Source organism: Alexandromys fortis, unplaced genomic scaffold (genome assembly GCF_014885135.2).
Source record: "Alexandromys fortis isolate MF-2015 unplaced genomic scaffold, M_Fortis_MF-2015_v1.1 scaffold_194, whole genome shotgun sequence".
NCBI lineage: Eukaryota > Metazoa > Chordata > Mammalia > Rodentia > Cricetidae > Alexandromys > Alexandromys fortis.
In genome coordinates, this window is record NW_026068075.1 from 598270 (window position 1) to 619538 (window position 21269).

General features: G+C 39.4%; 1 protein-coding gene across 1 annotated transcript in view; it reads right to left on the bottom strand.

The window, feature by feature from the left end:
• Hprt1 (hypoxanthine phosphoribosyltransferase 1) overlaps positions 1–19985 on the bottom strand; it is a 37561-nt gene extending 17576 nt beyond the window's left edge. The window contains exons 1-3 of the mRNA XM_050121681.1: positions 19819–19985; positions 8482–8588; positions 5431–5614 (exon numbers count right to left, since the gene is read on the bottom strand). Of these exons, the coding sequence (XP_049977638.1) occupies positions 5431–5614; positions 8482–8588; positions 19819–19860 (333 nt within the window). The 5' untranslated portion in view covers positions 19861–19985. The remainder of the gene's footprint in view (positions 1–5430; positions 5615–8481; positions 8589–19818) is intronic.
• Positions 19986–21269: the final 1284 nt, after the last annotated feature.

The window sequence follows — 21269 nt, forward strand, 5'->3', positions numbered from 1 at the left end:
CTTATATGGACCAATACTAACTAATAATACCAAGAAGCTGACCAATATGCTACCTTTGGGGGAGGGGGAGGGAAATGGGAGGCGGTGGCAGGGAAGAGACAGAAATCTTTAATAAATAAATAAATAAATAACTATTTTTAAAGCCGGGTGGTAGTGCATGTCTTTAATCCCAGTACTCAGGAGGCAGAGGCAGGTGGATCGCTTTGAGTTCAAGTCCAGCCTGGTCTACAAGAGCTAGTTCCAGGAAAGGCTCTCCAAAACTACAGAGAAACCCTGTCTCGAAAAACAAAACACAAAAACTATATTTATTCTATATTTAAAAGTATGTTGGGGCAGGTACTGGTTATATAACACGTGTGTGTAATCACAGCTCTACGGAAGCTGAAGCAGGATTGAGTTTGAAATCACTCTGGGATACCTAACAACAGGCTATCTCAAATTAACATTAAAAAAAGATAGTCAGTGGTGCCACTGCAGACCTTTAATCCCAGCACTGGAGAGGCAAGTGGATCTCTGAGTTCAAGGCCAGCCTGGTCTAGAGTGAGTTCCAGGAAAACTAAGATTCCACAGAGGAAACTCTACCTCAAAAAACAAAAATGATTGCTCCGTTGGTAGAATGTTTGTCTGGCATGTGTAAAGGGAAGTGAGAGAGGAATAAAATTAAAAGTGTACTACTAGTACACGCTGTAAACTAAATGTTTCGCTTTTTAATGTAATTTCGCATATTATTTCTCATATTAGTCTAGCCTAAAACCCAGAATTTCAAACACACAGAACTGATTAATGACAATAAGAAAAAGAACTGTACAAAACCTGAAACTAATTTAGAGGGAATTATGCTGAGTTCTACATAGTAATAACAAGCTTTGGTAAATACTGACATCTTCTGTAGAAAAGTGGTATTACAGCTCAACACCAATTCCTTGGAGCTGTGATTATAGGGTCCAAGGCACAGAACTTCAAAGCACACAGAACACTGACATTCTAAGATTGTTCAATTTCCACATGTTTCAGCTTATGTTTTCTTGAAACTTTTCAAGGAAAAGAGCCCCCTTTTAAATTGGGCTAATAAAAAGGTTCATTTAATAGTTGTTATATGTGAGTGCCTATACTGTTTATAAATGCTATCCATGAATCAATTACCTGAGTTAGAAAAACTATAGCAACCTCCCTCTCTGTCTGGAACTCACTGTACCCTTAACTTAGAGCCGCTCAGAGAGGCCTCATCTTTAACTATTATAGTAAATTCTATGGAGACATGACTGGAATGAATGAAAGGACAGTCCTCTCCAGATCTGCTCTATCTCCCTTCCCCTTTTGTACCACTTCATTAAACAGAAGTGCTCAAGGTATCCTTTATTCAGGTGTCACTGTTAGTAACCAAAACTTCCCAGAGGGGGCTGAAGAAGTGGCTGAAATCGGCTTCCAGAAGACCCAGCTTCAATTCCCAGCACCCACATGGCAGCTCTCAGATGTCTGTAACTCCAATTGTAGGAAGTCAGACACTCTCTCTTCTAGCCTCTGTAGACTTCAGGCACATGTGTAGTGCACAGACATGTATATAGGCAAAACACTCATACACATAGAAGTGTTTTAATTCCCAAAGAATCTAAGGAGTCTAAATACAGCCTTAACATTTGTTTCTACTTTGTCTATCTCTTAATTGGGATGACAGGAAAGAAGTTTTATTCCTAATTTTCCATCCCTATGATTTTTGAAAATCTGTAAGTAGCAACAAGAGCTCTAGCTTTAGAATATATTTGCTTATATACTTGAGGTCCTGGATTCATCCAACATTCAAAATTACAAATTTAAAACAATACTTGTTTACTAACAACCCTTTCTCCCAAAATCTCATTATTTTTCAACTATATTAGTAGAATTATATATATTGAAATAAAACTCAAAATAGAAGAAACACATTTGTGTACTTATCAAATGTTTCATTTTCCTGAAGGTTACAGAGCACTGGAAACAGAAAATGTCACCAAATATATAACACTGTATTTCACTGTTTTAAGATGCACATTCATATTTAATACCTCTGGAAACGTAATTCATGGCATCATACAACTATAACTGGGGGTATTTTCTTTTTCAGAAGCACAAAAAAATAGTGGTTTTAATTAGTGGACTTTTTCATTTAATGAAATAGATATTTGGAATCCCCAGGTTCTTTCTCACCTAGGTAGTTAAATAACATCTGGAATGACACTGATTATGTAAACTAAAGTATTATGTGTATACATGTATATAGAGAAAACTCTTTAAAATACTCAAAATAAAAAGTGATGACAGGAACTGGAGAGATGATTCAACAGTTAAGAGTATGTACTATTCTTGCAGAGGAGCCAGGTTCAGTTCCCAGCACCCACATGGTGACTCACAAACATCTGAAACTCCACTTCCAGGGCATCTGATGTCTTCTGCTGGCCTCTACAGACATGAAGCACTTACACAGTGCACATACATACATTCAGGCAAAACACTCATAAAATAGATAAACCTTTTTTAAAAGTAGAATTTGGAATGGCTTAGTTCCTCTATAATTTTCTGCAGTTTTGTTTTAAAAATAAATATCTATTTTAGCCAGTCAATTGTAGTGCACACCTTTAATCCCAGCACTCAGTAGAGGCAGTTGGATCTCTTGAGTTCAAGGCCAGCCTTGTCTACATACTGAGTTCCAGGACAGCAAGAGCTTCATAGATTCTTGAAAAAAATAAATAAAAACAGAAAAAATAAACTACACAATCAAAATTGTGGATGATGGAATTTACATGTAAAGATTACATTTATTTTGTTTCATCACACTGTAAATATTCTAAACCATTTCAGACTCTGACAAAGGTAAAGTGGCCCCAGGTCAGAAGTGGTTTCTGTTGTCTGAGAAAAATTGTTAACCTTAATAATCAGACTTTGCTTCAAATAACTTAGGATTCCTCTCAAAGAAATTTAGTTCCAGAAAAATTATTTGCTACCAGCACATACAGTCAGGAAAAACCAAGTCTTCAGAGCAATTCTTTTTTTAAAAAAAAATATGTGTATGGGTGTTTCAGCTGTATGCTTGTTTGTGCACCATGTGAGTGCCTGGTGCCCTTGGACACCAAAAAAGGGCATCAGATCCCTGGGACTGGAATTACAGACCAATATGAGCCACCATGGGGGTGCTAGGAATTGAACCTAGGTCCTCTGGAAGAAAAGTGCTTTTGACAATGAGCCACCTCACCAGTACCATAATTCTCTTAAGACTTACTTATTTGATTTTCGCCATTCTGACAGGTGTAAGATGGTATCTTAAAGTTGTCTTGATTTGCATCAGAATGGCGAAAATCAAAAACAGCCTTTGCTGGAGAGGTTGTGGAGAAAGGGGTACACTCATCCATTGCTGGTGGGAATGCAAACTTGTGCAACCACTCTGGAAAGCAGTGTGGAGGTTTCTCAGGAAATTCGGGATCAACCTACCCATGGACCCAGCAATACCAATCTTGGGAATATACCCAAGAGAGGCCTTATCACACAACAAAAGTATATGCTCTACTATGTTTATAGCAGCATTGTTTGTAATAGCCAGAACCTGGAAACAACCTAGATGCCCTTCAATTGAAGAATGGATGAAGAAAGTATGGAATATATACATATTAGAGTACTACTCAGCAGTAAAAAACAAGGACTTCTTGAAGTTTGCAGGCAAATGGATGGAAATAGAAAACACCATCCTGAGTGAGGTAAGCCAGACCCAAAAAGAGGAACATGGGATGTACTCACTCATATTTGGTTTCTAGCCATAAATAAAGGACATTGAGCCTATAATTCGGGTTCTTAGAGAAGCTAAATAAGAAGGAGAACCCAAAGAAAATCATATAGGCTTCCTCCTGAATATTAACCTTCATCAGGCGATGAAAGGAGACAGAGACCCACAATGGAGCACCGGACTGAAATATCAAGGTCCAAATCAGAAGCAGAAGGAGAGAGAGCACAAGCAAGGAACTCAGGACCGTGAGGGGTGCACCCATACACTGAGACAATGGGGATGTTCTATCAGGAACTCACCAAGGCCAACTGGCCTGGGTCTGAAAAAGCCCGGGTTAAAACCGGTCTCGCTGAACATAGTGGACAATGAGGATTACTGAGACCTCAAGAACAATGGCAATGGGTTTTTGATCCTACTGTACCTATTGGTTTCGTGGGAGCCTAGGCAGTTTCGTGGATGCTCACCTTACTAGACCTGGATGGAGGTGGGTGGCCCTTGGACTTCCCACAGGGCAGGGAACCCTGACTGCTCTTTGAGCTGACGAGGGAGGGAGACTTGATTGGGGGAGGGGGAGGGAAAGGGGAGGCGGCGGTGGGGAAGAGACAGAAATCTTTAATAAATAAATAAAAAAAAAAGAAAAACACAGTGGAACTGAAAAAAAAAGACTTACTTATTTTTATTTATTTGTTTGTTTTTGTTTTTCAAGACAGGGCTTCTCTGTAGCTTTTGAGCCTGTCCTGGAACTAACTCTTGTAGACCAGGCTGGCCTCGAACTCATAGAGATCTGCCTGCCTCTGCCTCCCAAGTGCTGGGATTAAAAGTGTGAGCCACCACCGCCCGGCAAGACTTATTTTTTATTTTATCTGGAGGCTAGGACATCAGAGCCTCTGGAACTGGAGCTACATAGTTGTGAGACATATTCTGGTTGCTAGTAACTAAACCCCAGATCTCTCCACAAGTGTTTGTGACTGCTGAGTCACCTCTCCAGCTCTACTCAATAGTTATTCTTAAGAGGTTTTTTTTTTTTTTTGAAAAATATCAAAACACAGCCAGAGTGGTGATGCATGCTTGGACTTCCAGAACTTGGGAGGCTAAGACAGGACTGTTGAGCCACGGATTTGAGACTAGCCTGAGCAGTATTACAAATCAAACCAAAATCCAAGTCAAAATAAGACAGTAGAAAAATTGTCCAAAATAAGTCCATATCCCTCTTGGGTGACTATATAACAGACAATATTCACCTTGATGTTGGTCATGAACTACAGTGGTTAGTATTCTGTGTTGTGATGTAAAGTATCAATGAATTAATAACAACAACAATAATCATGGCCTGAAGTGGCAGCACCTGATAGTAATCCCAGCTACTTGAGAAGCTGATGCAAGATGACTGAAATTTCAAGACCAGCTTATGTAATGAGTTCAAGGACAGTCTAAGCAAGCTAGTGAGAAAGGATCTCAAACTAAAATTCTAAAAAATGACTGGGAAGAGGCTCAATTGTAGTCCTTACTGAGGTCCTGGGTTCCATCCCCAGCATAGAAAAATAAACAAACAAATAATAGTAATTCTACAATAACCAAGTGAGATGATTATGTAGTATAGTTTGCAGAACTTCAAAGAAAATACAGACAAAACTAAAATGGCCATATATTTTTTAAAATTATAGATTAAGTATACTTACAAAATAGCTCTTCAGTCTGATAAAGTCTACAGTCATAGGAATGGATCTATCACTATTTCTATTCAGTGCTTTAATGTAATCCAGCAGGTCAGCAAAGAATTTATAGCCCCCCTTCAGCACACAGAGGGCCACAATGTGATGGCCTCCCATCTCTTTCATGACATCTCGAGCCAGTCTTTCAGTCCTGCAAAAATAAAATAAGGAATTGAAAAGAAGATTCCAAATATTTATATTTTATAACAAACACCTCTTAAGCATGACACATCCTTTGTTCCCATGAAGGGAATTCTTGCTTCATAACACATTTTTTTAAATAAAGTTGGGAACTTTTTCCATATGCCAAAGGTAAAGTGGGGAAGTGTCACAGGATCCCTCTATGTAGCCCAGACTGGACTGTAACTCATAATCCTTGTCTCTACCTCCCTGTGCTGAGATTATAGATATATACCAACACACACAGCTCAACCAAAATTAAAGCCAGGTACATTCTAGGCATGATGATACATGCCTATAATTCCAGCACTCTGAAGGCTGAGGCAGAAGGATTGCTATAAGTTAAAGGACATTCTGAACTGCAGAATAAGTACTAGGTTACTTAGGGCTACGTAATAAGATCCTGTCTCAAAGGAAAGAAAAGGAAAAAAAACAGGTATACTATTATATCTATCATAAAATTAAAAAATAAAAATAAAAACAAGATATAATTTTCAAAGCTTACTAGATTGGTGAGTTTTGGTTAAATTGTATTCTCTAATATAAAATATTAGAAGATATTGTGAGGAAAAATGAACACATATACCTCTAGAAGTATAAAATGATATAACTTTCTAGAGGTTAATTTGACAGTATTAAAACATTCAATAAACATCTTTTCCTTGACCCAAAATTTCTACTTACCTAAAGCTGAGCAAGTGCCAAAATGCGTATATAGGATATTTCCTCTAACATACTCTGCTAAGTGCAAAATAATGAAGATCTTAAGTGTTCACCAACAGTACAGAGTCAAACCAGTTATGATACATCCATGAATAGGATAGAGTATTGCCTTTAAAATAAATGTGGGGGAACTGGGAATGTAGCTTAAATGGTAGAGTTCATGCCAAGTACACATAGGAGGTCCTAAATTCTATTCTCAGAACTGTACAAACTGGGTATGATGGCATATCAGGAGCTGAAGCAGTAGGATCAGTTCAGGTCACCCTCAGCTACACTAAGTGAGTGTGAAGTCAACCTAAGCTATTTGAGACCCTAGAAATAAAACATTTCATATAACATATAGGGCTGGGCATGGTGGCACACACCTTAATCTCCACACATGGGAGGCTGCCAGGGAGAACAGCTGAGTTGAGTCTGGGCTATACAGAAGTTTAAAGCCACACCGAGCTAAACAGTGAGACCCTATCTCAAAGAGAAAATAGTTTATACATACACACACATGCTGTGAGATAATGCTCTTGTACACTGTAACGATTTATCATTCGTATTAGTTTAATAAAATTGGCCAGTTGCTAGGCAGGAAGTATAGGTGGGGCAATCAGACTAGGAGAATTCTGAGAAGAGAAAAGGCAGAAGTGAGTCACTAGCCAGATGCAGAAGGAGTAAGACAGAATGCCTTATTGAGAAAAGGTACCAAGCCATGTGCCTAAACTTAGACAAGAATTATGAGTCAATTTAAGTTGCAAGAACTAGTTAATAATAAGCCTGAGCTAATAGGCCAAACAGTTTATAATTAAGATAAAATAAGCCTCTATGTGTTTCTTTGGGACTGAATGGCTGCAGGACTGGGAAGGACAGACACTTCCATCTACACATACATGAGATTATAAAATAATTTTTAAAAGATAAAAACATTTGATACCTATAGATGTATCAATATCAAAATGTTCAAAAATTCAGTACTATATCATAGTATGTAACTTGTGTATGTATACACTTTACATACAGTGATACAGTATATGTGCATTAGTAGTATCTAGGTAGGAAATGTGTATAGAAAGCTGACAGAACAGAATTATAGTCTCATTTACAGACATACTAGAGGCTCTTCCCACCTCTCTTCAATGTTTACTGTACTCATTATGGATTCCCACTATTTATGTTTCAAACTGGGTAATTAATTAATAAGACTTCCTCATGTTTTTCTTTTTATGAAAAGAACTTTAAAAATAGAAAATATTGGGGCTGAAGAAATAGTTCAGCAGTTAAGTGCACTTGCTGTTTTTGCAGAGGGCCTAAGTTCAGTTCCCAGCACTCAAACAGTGGCTCACAATAGTCTGTAACTCCAGTTCCAGGAGATCCATCACACTTTTCTAGCCTCCTGAAATGCATATCCTGCATATTAATGCATGAAGGCAGCACATATACAAATAAAATAACAACTATCTTTTTAAATAGAAAACCTTTGTTCATCAATAAGTTGGCCTAGCTTATATTCAAGTATCAACTACTTAACAGTTGCTAAGTTAGAATTATTACAAGAAAAAAAAACCTTCATTTTAGGCTAGGGAGGTGGCTCAGTGAATAAGAGCACTTGTGCAAGCATCAGTACCTAAATTCAGATTGCCAGTACCCATATAAAAACCAGGTTAAGCTGCACCTGCTTGTAACTTCAGCACTAGGGGACAGAGACAGGCAAACAGGCAAAACCCTGAGTCTTGCTAGCAAGGCATGCTACCCAAATCAGCATGCCTCAGGTTCAGTGAGAGGCCGGGTGGTGGTGGCGCATGCCTTTAATCCCAGTACTCGGGAGGCAGAGGCAGGCGGATCTCTGTGAGTTCGAGACCAGCCTGGTCTACAAGAGCTAGTTTCAGGACAGGCTCCAAAACTACAGAAAAACCCTGTCTCGAAAAAAAACAAAACAAAACAAAACAAAACCAGGTTCAGTGAGAGAGACTGATTCAAGAGAAGAAGACAGAGAGCAACAGAGTACGACACCCATTGTCCTTCTCTTGCTTTCACATAAATACATACACTATACATATACATCACATACATATACACACAGAGAGACCTAAAAAAAAACCACAAAACTTCAATTAAGATCTTACCAACCTGTCCATAATCAGTCCATGAGGAATAAAGACCTTTTCCAAATCCTTGGCATAATGATTAGGTATACAAAATAAATCTAGGTCATAGCCTGGTTCATCATCACTAATCTGAAAAAGAAAGATAGCTGTTTCAAATCAGAGCATTACAAGATACCCACATTTAATTAAATTTAGAAAATATGCCTTAGTTCTGAGAAATGTAGGTGTGAGAGGGTATGAAGGGTACTTAATCTTATATTTTTGTAATAAACTATAATTCTCTAACAAAACCATGATCTTATTGCTAAAGAGGGTCAAGAATGAGAAGCAAAACATGACAGAATTTTCCTTCAGGTCACAATAGAAAAAGATAAAAATTTAAAGAGGTATGACAAATGTGGTAAAAATATTTCAAACATAAAGACTAGTATATGCAGTTTCTGCTCGATACATTTTGAGCATATTTGAACACTCTTTTGTGGGGGCTTATTATGCATGTGCATATGTGTGTGGAGTCCAGAGATTGAAACTGGATCTAAAACTTCGTTTATGTTTTGAGACTGGGTGTCTCATTGAACTTGTTTAACCAAATTGGCTAGTCTAGCTGGTCAAGAAGCCCCAAGGATTCCCCCTGTCTCTGCCTCCCTGTTGCTGAAGTTATTAGAATGTGCTACTAATATCCAGGTGCTGGGGTTCCAAACTCAGGTCCTGAAGATGACATGGCAGGCACTTTATAGACTAAGCCACATCCCCAATACCCTAAAACATTTTTTAATTTAACACAGTATGTTCTAATAAGTTAAATAAAATCTCACACAGAAAATGAAAACTGGTGTTAACCATCCAAATCCTAAGAGTACTTATCTTACAGTGGGTGAGGGGCATCACCAAAACACCAACTGATCCTTTAAAAATCCAAACTCCCATAGTATGTGATGGTTACAATCCACTAATAAGGTAATTATACAGAAGATACTCCAAAATCATTTTGAGTTGTATCATACTGGTTCTACTAATATGCCCAGAACCCAGGACATAAAACATTTAATAACATTAATGATATGGTACCCTTGGTGGCAAAATTATTATGACAGTTTTATAAATATACATGTACCTATATACACAGAAAAAGTACAGCAGAATCATAAAAGCAGGGTAAATCTGTTGAACACACCTGTTCAGCACACCCAATACTTGGGAAGCTGCGATAGAAGTTTCTGAGTTTGAGGCCAGCATGGTAAGTTCCAGGCCAGCTAGGGTCTACAAGGCAAAAAAAAACCCTGTATCCTAAAAAGTATCCTAAAGCTGGGCAGTGGTGGCATACGCCTTTAATCGCAGCACTCGGGAGGCAGAGACAGGTGATCTCTGTGAGTTCGATGTTAGTCTGGTCTACAAAGAGCTAGTTCCTGCACAGGCTCGAAAGCTACAGAAAAACTCTCAAAACACCAAAGAAATAAAATTAAATTTTTTAAAAAAAAGTACCCTGAAACTCCAAAATCATAAAAGCAACTATCTTTGACAGGGAGTATTACAGCGAGATGGAGGGTCTCATGGATCCCAAGGCTAACCTCAAACTCACTATGCAACCGACCTACATTTTCTTGAACCTTCTGCTTCTCCCGCCGACTACAAGCATAAGCTATCACACCCAGTTTATGTATTAGATGTCAAACCCAGGCCTTCATGCGTACCAGGCAAGCACTCTATCAACTAAGACACATTACCAGTCCTCTTTACAGTGAAACCAAAACCAAACAAAAAACCACGCCATACCAAAAGCTACAGGAAACCTTTAACAGATCATAAATTAATCTAACTAACAAACTTATTCAGAGAAATAAGCTAGGAAGGAAGAATTACAACACTCATTCTTACATGATATTCAAACCCCATCTAAGAAGCTGGTAGTACCGGGAATGGTGTCATAGGAACTAGAGCATTAATCTGCACATGGTGGCACACACCTCTAAAGCCAGCACTCGGGAGACAACGGCAGGAGTATTATCACAAGTTAGAGGCAAAGGTGGCCTACATAGTGAACTCTTGCCACCCACCCAAAAAATCCTCCAAACCAAGAAGACTAAAAGAAAACCTGGTTGTATAAGCTCTGGCAGTTTTCAAGGAATACAGGTCAAATCATAACTAAAGCTCGTATCAGTTAATTCCTAGTTTCTCTTTCAGTTAACATTTTATTGGGTGGTTTGACAAGTGGTTTGACTTTGAAAGGAGTTAAAAATACATAAGTTTACATTCTTTGTAAAATTCAGTTGCTATTGATTTTGAGACAAAATCACAGTGTATAGGCTTATTTTGGTTTCAAACTCATAACCCTTCTCTCTACTTCCCAAGTGCTGGAACTGTAAACACCAAGCTCAGAATTTAATTATATTTTGAAGTTTCTCCCAGAGGAAAAAAATTAAAGCTTGGGTAGTGTCTGTCTCTCTCTGTCTCTGTCTCTCTGTTTTTGGTCCCTAAAGATCTATTTTGAGTTCAATCTTTGGTAGAATTTTATTTATTTTCAGGTCTGCAGCATACAGAAGTAAATTTTGAATTATACCTAAATGTAAATGCATTTTTTCATAAACAGAAAAATGTTTAAAAAACATAGCAATTTTTAAAAAATTTACTTATTATGAATACAGTGTTCTGCCTGTATGTATGCCTGCACGCCAGAAGAGGGCACCAGATCTCATTATAGATGGTTATGAGCCATGTGGTTGCTAGAAATTGAACTTAAGACTTCTGGAAGAACTGCCAATGTTCTTAACCTCTGAGCCATCTCTCCAGCTCCAGCAATGTCTAAAAGAATAGAAGAAGCTAATGTATCTCCTTAACATTCACTTAATACTTTACTGGAACACATTTACTAACAAAAATGGAAATTGCACATTTGTATTAAAAAGGATCATTCAAACCTGGTGGTAGTGGCGCACGCCTTTAATTCCAGCACTCGGGAGACAGAGGCAGGTGAATCTCTGTGAGTTCGAGACCAGCCTGGTCTACAGAGTGAGTTCCAGGACAGGCTCCAAAGCTACAGAGAAACCCTGTTTCAAAGGGAAAAAAAATGGATCATTCAAAGAGCATTTTACAAGAAAGCATTTTTGTAAGTTTAATAAAACAAAATTTAGTTCATCTTTTGGGAAAGGATGACAGACTACTCAATTTTATCAGCTAATACAACAAACATTCCTTCCAGGCTCATCAGAACGGATGCACTATATAATCTGAAAAAATGAAGTTGGATCATTTCAAAGTACTTTAGAATCAAGATTAGAATATAATTACTTCTTTGAGGCATAATCACCCCATCCACCCACTCACTCTGTTTCTGGCATAAATTTTAACCATATCACACCCAGGATTCGTCAGACTACTGTTACAGGTTCTACAGGTAACCTAAGAACTTCAAGGTGTGTTTGGTTCAAAGACAAATTCAATGTGAACTTTGCCAAGTTCATCCCAGTTTTTTTTTATGTGTTTAAGATAGGGTCTTGTTATATAACTCCAGCTGTCCTGAAACTAGATATATAGATCAGGCTGCCTCAAACTTGCTATAATCCTCCTGCCTCTGCTTCTTGAGTGCTGAGATTACAGGTGTACACCAACACATTCTACTCCTAGTCATGTATTCTAAGTATCCAAACAGATCAGCAGGAATTACTCCAAAACAGGAATCTTATTTCTGTCAACATACCAAACTGGTTTCTAATCCAAAAGTTATGATGTCCAATAAAAAGATTTATATGTTAGAGAATTTTTATTTTGTTCTTTTGATATTTATGTTTTGTTATTTGAAAAGTAAAAATTTTGTTTTTGAGGATTTCAGATGGTCTCAGCTTGTAGTAGTCCAGGCTAGTCTGAAGCTCACAACACAGCGCAAGCTACCTACAAACCTAAGGCAATCTTCCTCAGCTTCCCAAATGATGGGGTTTACAGGTATGAGCCATCATATCCAGTTTATTAAAACCATATTGATACAATTTTTCCCCAAAAGGCAAAATTAAGTCTACGACCCCTATCATTTGAGATACTTTTGCGTGTTTGTATTCATGTGGGTGTATGCATATGTGAACACAGGTGCACATATGTGGAGGCCACAACCTAGTAATTTCTGTCCATTCTAGAAGTTTGGACATGTTGATTACTAGTTATAAAATTAAATGGTGTGTCTATTATCTATTATTCTCACCTCCTCCCTTTCCTGTCTCATCACTACATAGCCTAAGTTGGCTTGGAACTCGTGGCAATCTTCCTGCATTTACCTTCCAAATGCTAGGGTTACAAGTGTGATCCACTAGTCTTCATTCACAATGGTTTTCATTTTTGAGACAGTTGCATGAGCTCAGGCTGGCTTTGAACTCATTATGTAGCTGAGGATGACTGGATCTATCTTCCTGCCTTTGCCTCCCAAGTGCTGTTATTACAAGCCTTCACCACCATACTCAGCACACATAGTTCATTTTAGGACTCAAGAACAATTTTTTTTAATACAAAGAGACTTAAACAATCCTTGGTGTTCCAAAGGTCATATTAGCTTGGGTTCATTTCCTTTTCATTTTTTTGGTCATGTATCCATGTAACAAGAAATTTCATGTGTAAACCCCAAGAATTTTCATGTGATTGCCATTATTATAAATGTATACATAATAGGGATTTTGTGCTGGCCATGGTAGCATTTACCTATATTCAGCATTCAGAAGACTGAATCAGAAGTGTCCAAAGTTTGAGGCCAGCCTTGCTTACATAGTGAGACATTAGCTTAATTTAAATATATTAAAATTCTCCAAAAACATTAAAGCAGATATGTTAACCTCTTGAGAAAATTTATATTATCTCTGGATATGATTAAACCACTATTATAGTATATTGCTAAGATATTCCTAAATATGAAAACTTAAACTAGTACTATGCTGATCTTCCAATTTTTTTATCAATCCTACAAATACATAAGTTGTTTCTTTTCCTTCCAAGGGTTAAAGCTATAAGAAATTTAAAATAAGGAAGTGGACTGACTATTCAGCTCAGTGATATGGGATTCCCCTCTGTATGCTATGAATATGTTTTATTACCATTGGTTAATAAAGAAGTTGCTCTGGCCTATGGTATGGCAGAATAGAACTAGGCAGGGAAACTAAACTGAACGCAGAGAAAAAGAAGTCAGAATCTGGCAGATGCCATGTAGTGCTGAAGGAGAAAGATGCCTGAACCTTAGGCCACAGTCTCATGGTGATACACAGACTAATAGAAATGGGTTAATTTAAGATATAAGAGCTAGGTAGAAATACACTTGAGTCACTGGCCAAACAGTGTTGTAATTAATATAGTTTTTGTGTGATTATTTGGGTCTGGGTGGCCGGGAAATGAAAGAGGTCTCCATTTACAGCCCAAGAATATATTATAACCACTCTAGGCAAATAGGTCTTGTAACTACCATATCTTTAAGGACATGAATTAATATCACAATTTTTCCTTTTACTAATGTGCATGGTAAAATAATAGGTATGTTCACTCTGGACAAAAAAAACTGAAGGTAGTTTCACATCAATCTGAAATATCTGAATTCATATTAGCAGATTATTAAAATGTTAATAATTTGACAGTCGCAACAGGAAAATAACAACTGAGTCTCAATATTACTATTATTGGTAGTAATTAACACTTTTATGTGCTCTATAAATGTTAGTGAATCCACATATGAACAAATGCATTTTAGTTCCCCTTTTACTATAGGGGAAAAGAATGACATGGAACATTGACTATCTCATTAATTATGGAAAAATAACTTAAGTGGAAAATTAAAGCCTTGGCAACAAAGCCAGATCCCATCTCTTCAAAAATAGTATTTAAGGGCTGCTGAGATGGCATGGTGGATAAAAGCACTTGCTGCCAAATTTGATCTGAGTTTGATCCTCAGGATTCATATGATGGAGGTAAAGAATCAACAAGTTGTCCTCTGACCTCCACACACACAGTGGCAAAAGCACAATTGTGTGTGCTTGCACACACACATACAGACGCAAACACACATGTAAATAAAAAATTAAAATCTTTAAAAACCACAAGTGTGGTAATGCATGCCCTTTAATCCCAGCACTTGGAAGGCAGAGGAAGCTGACTTTCCATTGCGGCCGAAGCCAGCCTTATCTACATAGAGAGTTTCTGGATAGCCAGGGCTAAATAATGAGATGCTGTCTCAAAAATCAAAAATAATAATAATAAAAATAAGAACTATAAGAGCTAGGTATGGCAGTATAAATCTATAATCCCAGCATTCAGAAGAGTAAAGCAGGAGGATTCCAAGTTTAAGAAATTTCTCTGGGTGGGGGCTGGAGAGATGGCTCAGAGGTTAAGAGCACTGACTGTTCTTCCAAAGGTCCTGAGTTCAATTCCCAGCAACCATATGGTGGCTCACAACCATCTGTAATGGGGTCTGGTGCCCTCTTCTGGTCTGCAGACATACATGGAAGGAATGCTGTATACATAATAAATAAATATTAAAAAAAAAGAAATTTCTCTGGGTATCACCCCTAGACAAAGAACTACAGGCAACTAGTAACTGCTGGGAAAAGTGGCTGCTCCCAGAGAAGAGCCCCCTTATTGGTTGTTTATTGCCAAGTAATCAATCTTGTAACCATTTACACACAAACAAGAATATATATGTATGCATATGAATACATACATATATGCATATAACAATAAAAAAAGAAGCTATCAACTTGAAAGTGGGAGCATTGAAGGGATCTTAGGGAGGGTAATGAGAGGGGCTGGAGGGAGAAAAGAGGTAAGTGATATAATTCTATTTCAATTTTTGAAAAGTAGAAATTTGCCAAGTGTAGTGACACATGACACACCTTTAATCCAGCATTTGGGAGGCAGAGGCAGGCAGATCTCTGAGTTCAAGGCCAACCTGGCCTACAGAGTGAGTTCCAGGACAGCAAGAGCTAGAGAGACCCTGTCTCAAAAAAAAATAAATAAATAAAAATAAAAGTGAAAACTTTAAAAAAGAAAACAGATGGAAATTAAAAAACCTGTAAAGTGTCTGAATTATCAACTCTGAACAAAATTAAAAATAAAGAAAATGAAAATTCAATTAATGACAGTCATTGTAATAATAAAACAAATTAACTGATTTTTCCCCTCTTACATCTAAAAAAGTTCAAAATAAAAAAGTAAAATGAAAACAACAAGAGCTGGGCATGGCAGTACATACCTATAATCCCAACACTTAAAGAGACTAAGCTAGGAGGATTCCAAGTTTGAGATCAGCCTGGCCTATATAAAGAAAATCTGTCTCAAACTAAAATAAACCAACTGCCCAATAAAGACACCCTGCCCAAAGCAACAATAATAAAACTGTAGACATCTTTTTTTCTGATATAACTAGTTCTTTTCCTGTTATAATAACTGGAATACAAAATAATTAAGATAGATATATAAGTAAACACAGCATAAAATTTACAGAAAGAAACCTCTAAGAGGAACTGTTCCCATTTTTGGGTGATCATAAATAGTTAATTTTTGTCTTACTTATAAATGAATGTTATTTTAAATACTGTTGATAACAATAAAATGGTGACAGGCAAAAAAAAAAAACACAGCATTTTAACCAATTCTGAGGAAAAAAAACAGGCTGGAGAGATGGCTCAGTGTTTAAGTGTAATTGTTGTTCTTGCAGAGGACCTGAATTTGGTTCCCAGCACCCACATGAAAGCTCACAATTGTTCTCTAACTCTAGTTCTAGGGGGATCAAATGCCCTCTTCTGACCTCCACAGGCATGCTAATCGTGCACATTCATACATACAGGCAAAACACCCATACACATAAAACAGAAATAAATCCTAACAAATGAAAAAAGTAGTGGATAAAGGTATAGCTCAGTAGTAAAGCATAAACTTAATACATATTAGACCCTGAGTAAGATCACCAAGGAGTTAGATATCTCTTTCTTCCTCTCTCAGTAGCATACCAGGCATGGTGGAATATGTCTATCTCAAATCCCCACACTCAGGAGGCTAAGTAGGAAGACTGGGAGTTGGGAGACCAGCCTATAACTACATAGAAAGTCTCTATCTCAAAAAAAAAAAAAACCCCTTTGCCGGGTGGTGGTGGCACACGCCTTTAATCCCAGCACTCAGGAGGCAGAGGCAGGTGGATCTCTGGGAGTTCGAGGCCAGCCTGGTCTACAAGAGCTAGTTCCAGGAAGGGCACCAAAGCTACAGAGAAACCCTGTCTCGAAAAACCAAAAAAAAAAAAAAATCCTTTAAGCCAGTGTGGTGGGTCATGATTGTAATTTTAGAACATGGAAGACTATATAGCAGGACGATTATGTTAGTTTATTTAGCCAGCCTGGGCAACATAGTGAATTCCAGGCCACTTTAAGCTACATAGTGAGCCTTTGTCTCAAAAAACATAAATAAAAAATCATTTAGCAAGGTAAAAGTTCAGTTAGTATAGCATACTTTTATCTGAACCATTTTGATATTCAAAGATATGATATATGAAACACACCTGATGTTTCATATATTAGTTTGCAAAAGGCCAGATGCTTTTTCTAGCAGATAGTTACAAGCCCATCTAGAGGCCAATTGCATGAAGGGGATCTAGCATATGGTTACTTCTTCGTCTGACTGTGTCACCACAGTTATGTTAGTCTACACGACAGGTCACATATTACGCAACTTTAGGGTATTGACATTAGATAAAATCTGCAAAAACATTTGTCAATGCCTAAGACAGAGAAAGTATTTAATAATATTTATCCAATCTACTACAACTCCTAACTTAAACTTAGGGGTTAAGGATAGAATCTGGGGCCAGAAAAAAGGAAATATGAAAGTAAAAAAGAAGTAGCACTGAATGATTTAGGCAAATTGCTTAACTCCTCTGTGTAATACTTTTAAAGATTATATCAGGTACGGTTGGAGGATGGCTCAGCAGTTAAGGGCACTTATTGCTCTTCCAGAGGACCCAGGTTTGATTCCCAGCACCCTTATGGCAATTCACAATCATCTTGTAATGCCAGTTCTCAAGGATCTGATGACCTCTCCTGGACTCCACAGGCACAGGACAAGCACATGCTGTACACGCAGGCAAAACAGACATATACAGGAAAAAAATTAGAAATTAAGAAAAATCAAGTCCGTTAAAGGGCTTAGAATAGCAACTAGCACATAGTAAGCACGATTTAAATGTTTGTTGTTATTCCTAACATGCAGACAATTTAGGGGAAGGAAACTTAAAAAAAAAAAGGAACAGGAATTTACAAACTAAAAATATAGTGAATTTCTTGATGTACAAACAAAACTAAGAATAGCCACTCCTAACAGTAAAAACTAATTAACTCTACACTGAATAAGTACCATATCTCAAAACTTAAAAGCATCTGTAGAACTCCTCAGTAAGTGAATAAAAGTAAGGGCCATTTGTTGAGCATCTACTAGATCTTATGGTAGTACTTACTTACATAGGCTCCAGAGACAGAGCTAGGTTTGATGCAGAGCTCCACTTTCTAAAATTTATCCTTGCTTCTGGTGCTGACCTGAACCAGGGCTTAGTACTTAATTGGGGGGGGGGAGCTCTCTTCCCCCTCTTAATAACTGTATGACTTATGTCTGATAATGGGAACATACCGTTGTTACAGGGTTATTACAAAAACTAATTAGGATTATCAATGTAAACACAATGATGGCTATTATTGCTGTCCCCACCTAGGGACTGTGAAACCGTTATTTATTTGCATAAATTGTCTTACAGTCCTTGCAACACCACCAGCAGCCAGCACCAGATGATGGCACATGCTTGCCTGTAAACCACACACTGAGGTAGAAGCAAGAAGATGGCTGTAAGTTCAAGGCCTGGTTTACTTAAGGGCATCAAGGGCTACACAGCAAGAAAAAGGAAAGCTTGAGCCTAGTTGAAGATTCTGAAAATCACACACAACATAGTCCAAACCAGCAGGATTCCGGGTCATTAAGAACACAGTGTTTTTGCCTTAAGTCACAAGGCCTAACACGATTATGAGACAGCATTTTTTAGGGCTCAAATGGTTATTAATTCACTGAACAAACTACTAATGAAAACTTTCCCACAACCCAGGCATTGTGCTATGTGTTAAAGCTACAGTGGTGATTCCTGCCCTTATAAAGCTTATTTAAGGACCAGCGAGCTACCTAGCAGGAACGAAGCTCTGGGTTCAATTCCTAGCATGGAAAAAAAAAAAAGAAAAGAAAAGAAAAATCCAGCAGGGCACAGTGGTGCAGCACTTGGGAGGCAAGAGTCAGGACTGTCACAAGTTCAAGGTCAGCCTGGGGGTTTGTACCACCAATTCCAGACCAGCCAAAGCTCCGTAGTAAGACCCTTCCTGAAAACATCAAAATAAACAATTTGTGTAAGTGGGAGAGACAATCAACAAGTAACCAGGTAACGCTAAATCTACAACTTTGACATAAAGCATGATGCAGCATTTAACTAGTAGCGGGGGCAATACTCACAATAAAGCAGGCTAAGGTATTTAATCGGAGGCAGGAGCTTTAAGTTACTTTAGCAAACAAGGCAGTGGAGCGGGGTTGGGGGGGGCAGCTTGGTGGGTTACAAAAACCAGAACCAATGAGCGATGAGGTAAGCTATCAGAGTCTGACTGTGGAAAAAAGCATGTCCGTTAGCCTAACAACTAAATCCATATATTTTTTCAAATTCCTCGCCGCATCAAGGGCATCAAGTCAGATGTATCTAAATCCAATATGGGTCGTGGGAAAAATGAGCCGCCTCTTCGCCAGTCTCTGCAGGTGGAAAATGAGCGTGATTTTTCACTACCAGGGCCGCAGCGCGGATCCATTGGAGCAATTGCGCATTCCATAAAAATGAATTATGACATATGCAGAATTAGAGGCAAAGCCCAGGCCCGAACATGCCCTCCCATGCTGTTGTCTTGGATGCCGGAGCACCTCTCGAAGGTGTTCCCCAGCCGCCAAGCCCCAAACTTCCAGGTCTCTCCTGAGAAAGCTCCCCCGCTCTCCCCAAGCCGGATCATTCTCGAAGTCGCTGTCCGCCTCGTGCCCTCTGGCCACACATGTCAAGCCCAACGCCATTTCCACCTTCCTGGCCCACACGCAGTCAGCCCTCTCGGGGGGCTCACTGGAGGGGCGGCCCACCCCTGAAACCCGCCATTCCGTGACGCCCACCGCCCTCTAGGGACCTCTGGGAAGATTCCGGGAACCTGTGCCCGCCCCCGCCCCCGGGCTTCCCCGCGGCCCCTACGCCCACAGCCGGCCTCGGCGCCTCAGGGCCCCCGAGCGGCCGGCTCCACGAGGCCGCGTGGGCCTGGCTGGGCCGGCTCTGCTGAAGCGTCCCGGGACTCACCACGACGCTGGGACTGCGGGTCGCCATGACGGAATCGGTCATCTCGCCCGAGCGAAAAGCGGTCTGAAGAGGAAGCTGGCGGAGGAGGCGCTACGGTACGGGAAAGCCGTGAGGTAAGCGCAACGCTCTAGCCCGCCGCCGAGGCAACCGCTCAGGAACGCCGCCGCCGAGGCTCCGCCCCCTTCGGCCCGCCCAGGCCCCGCCCCCAGCGGCGCTGCTAGGCGTTTCTCCCGCGCTCTCCACCAGCGGCTACTGGAGGCTGTTTTGGCTAGGTGGCCGTGGGAATTTTCTTCTGGAAAATTCCGAGGCTGGTCATACCGCAGCCTCCAGCCCGCTTCCAGTAGCCCAGAAGACTCCCAAATAATCAAACCTACCTCAGTCCGCATGTTTCGCTCCTCATGACTCTTAAACTGATGGACCCCTTCTTCAGGTTCCGTTCACCACGTGGTTCCCCGAGCCAGGCGTCCCCTTCCCAAGACTGGCTTTCATTTTCCTGATTTAGGACCAGTTCTTTCCAAAACTTCTTACTTAGTTTTAAGAACTGAGACCTACAACCCTACAATTGCCAGATCAGGGTACAAATGCAAGAGGAAAAACTGTTTTGTAACCTTGTAAAAAGGACCCCAAACTGCTTTTTGCCTTTACATAAAATGAACATTTTAAGCTGGCTATGATAACAAAGGGTTATATACCCAGCTACCGAGGAGGATCGCCTATCCCATCCACCTGGGCAATTTAGTAAGAAATTGCTTCAAAATAAAATTTGATAAGGTGAAATAGGGATTGAGAAAAAAATACTTGCCCTTAAACTCTGGCCTCCATCCCTGCCCATGACTGCAAAACGCGCGCGTAAAAGGAAAGCATTGCTGAGAGAGGTTCTAGTTACCAAATAGAGTGTTGGCATTGCTTACAGGGCCAATTTTAGTCAGGTGTGGTGAAGCGCGCTTGGAATTCCAGCACTATGGAGGCAGAGGTAGGAGAATTGCAACTGTGAATTCCAGCCCCGCCTGGCTTACGAGACCCTGACTAAACAAGAACAAGCTAATGGTTGGGGAAAATAAGCGAGCCTGGGATATAGTGCAGGCGCAGTATGTGGGAGGCTCCGGGTTCAATCTTCTATACCGCAAGAAAGAATGAATGAACACAGAATACGTGAAATGAGCATATTAACAGTACCTAATCAGAATCTTTGTGGGAATTCAAGAATTACACATGCCTTTGTGTGGGAATATGTGTAATCCACAGTGTATGGGAACTGTGGCTGCTACTAACGTTTATATTTGTCTCTACAGTTCTCTACGGGGAATGTGTCTTCTATTTTGTTTGTTGGATTGTCTTGAGACAGGCCATCCTATAGCCAAGGCTAGCCACAAACTTACTGTGTAGCTGAGTATGGCCTAGAACCCCTCTTCCTCTTCCATCTCCCAAGTACCAGAATTACAGGCAGCTGA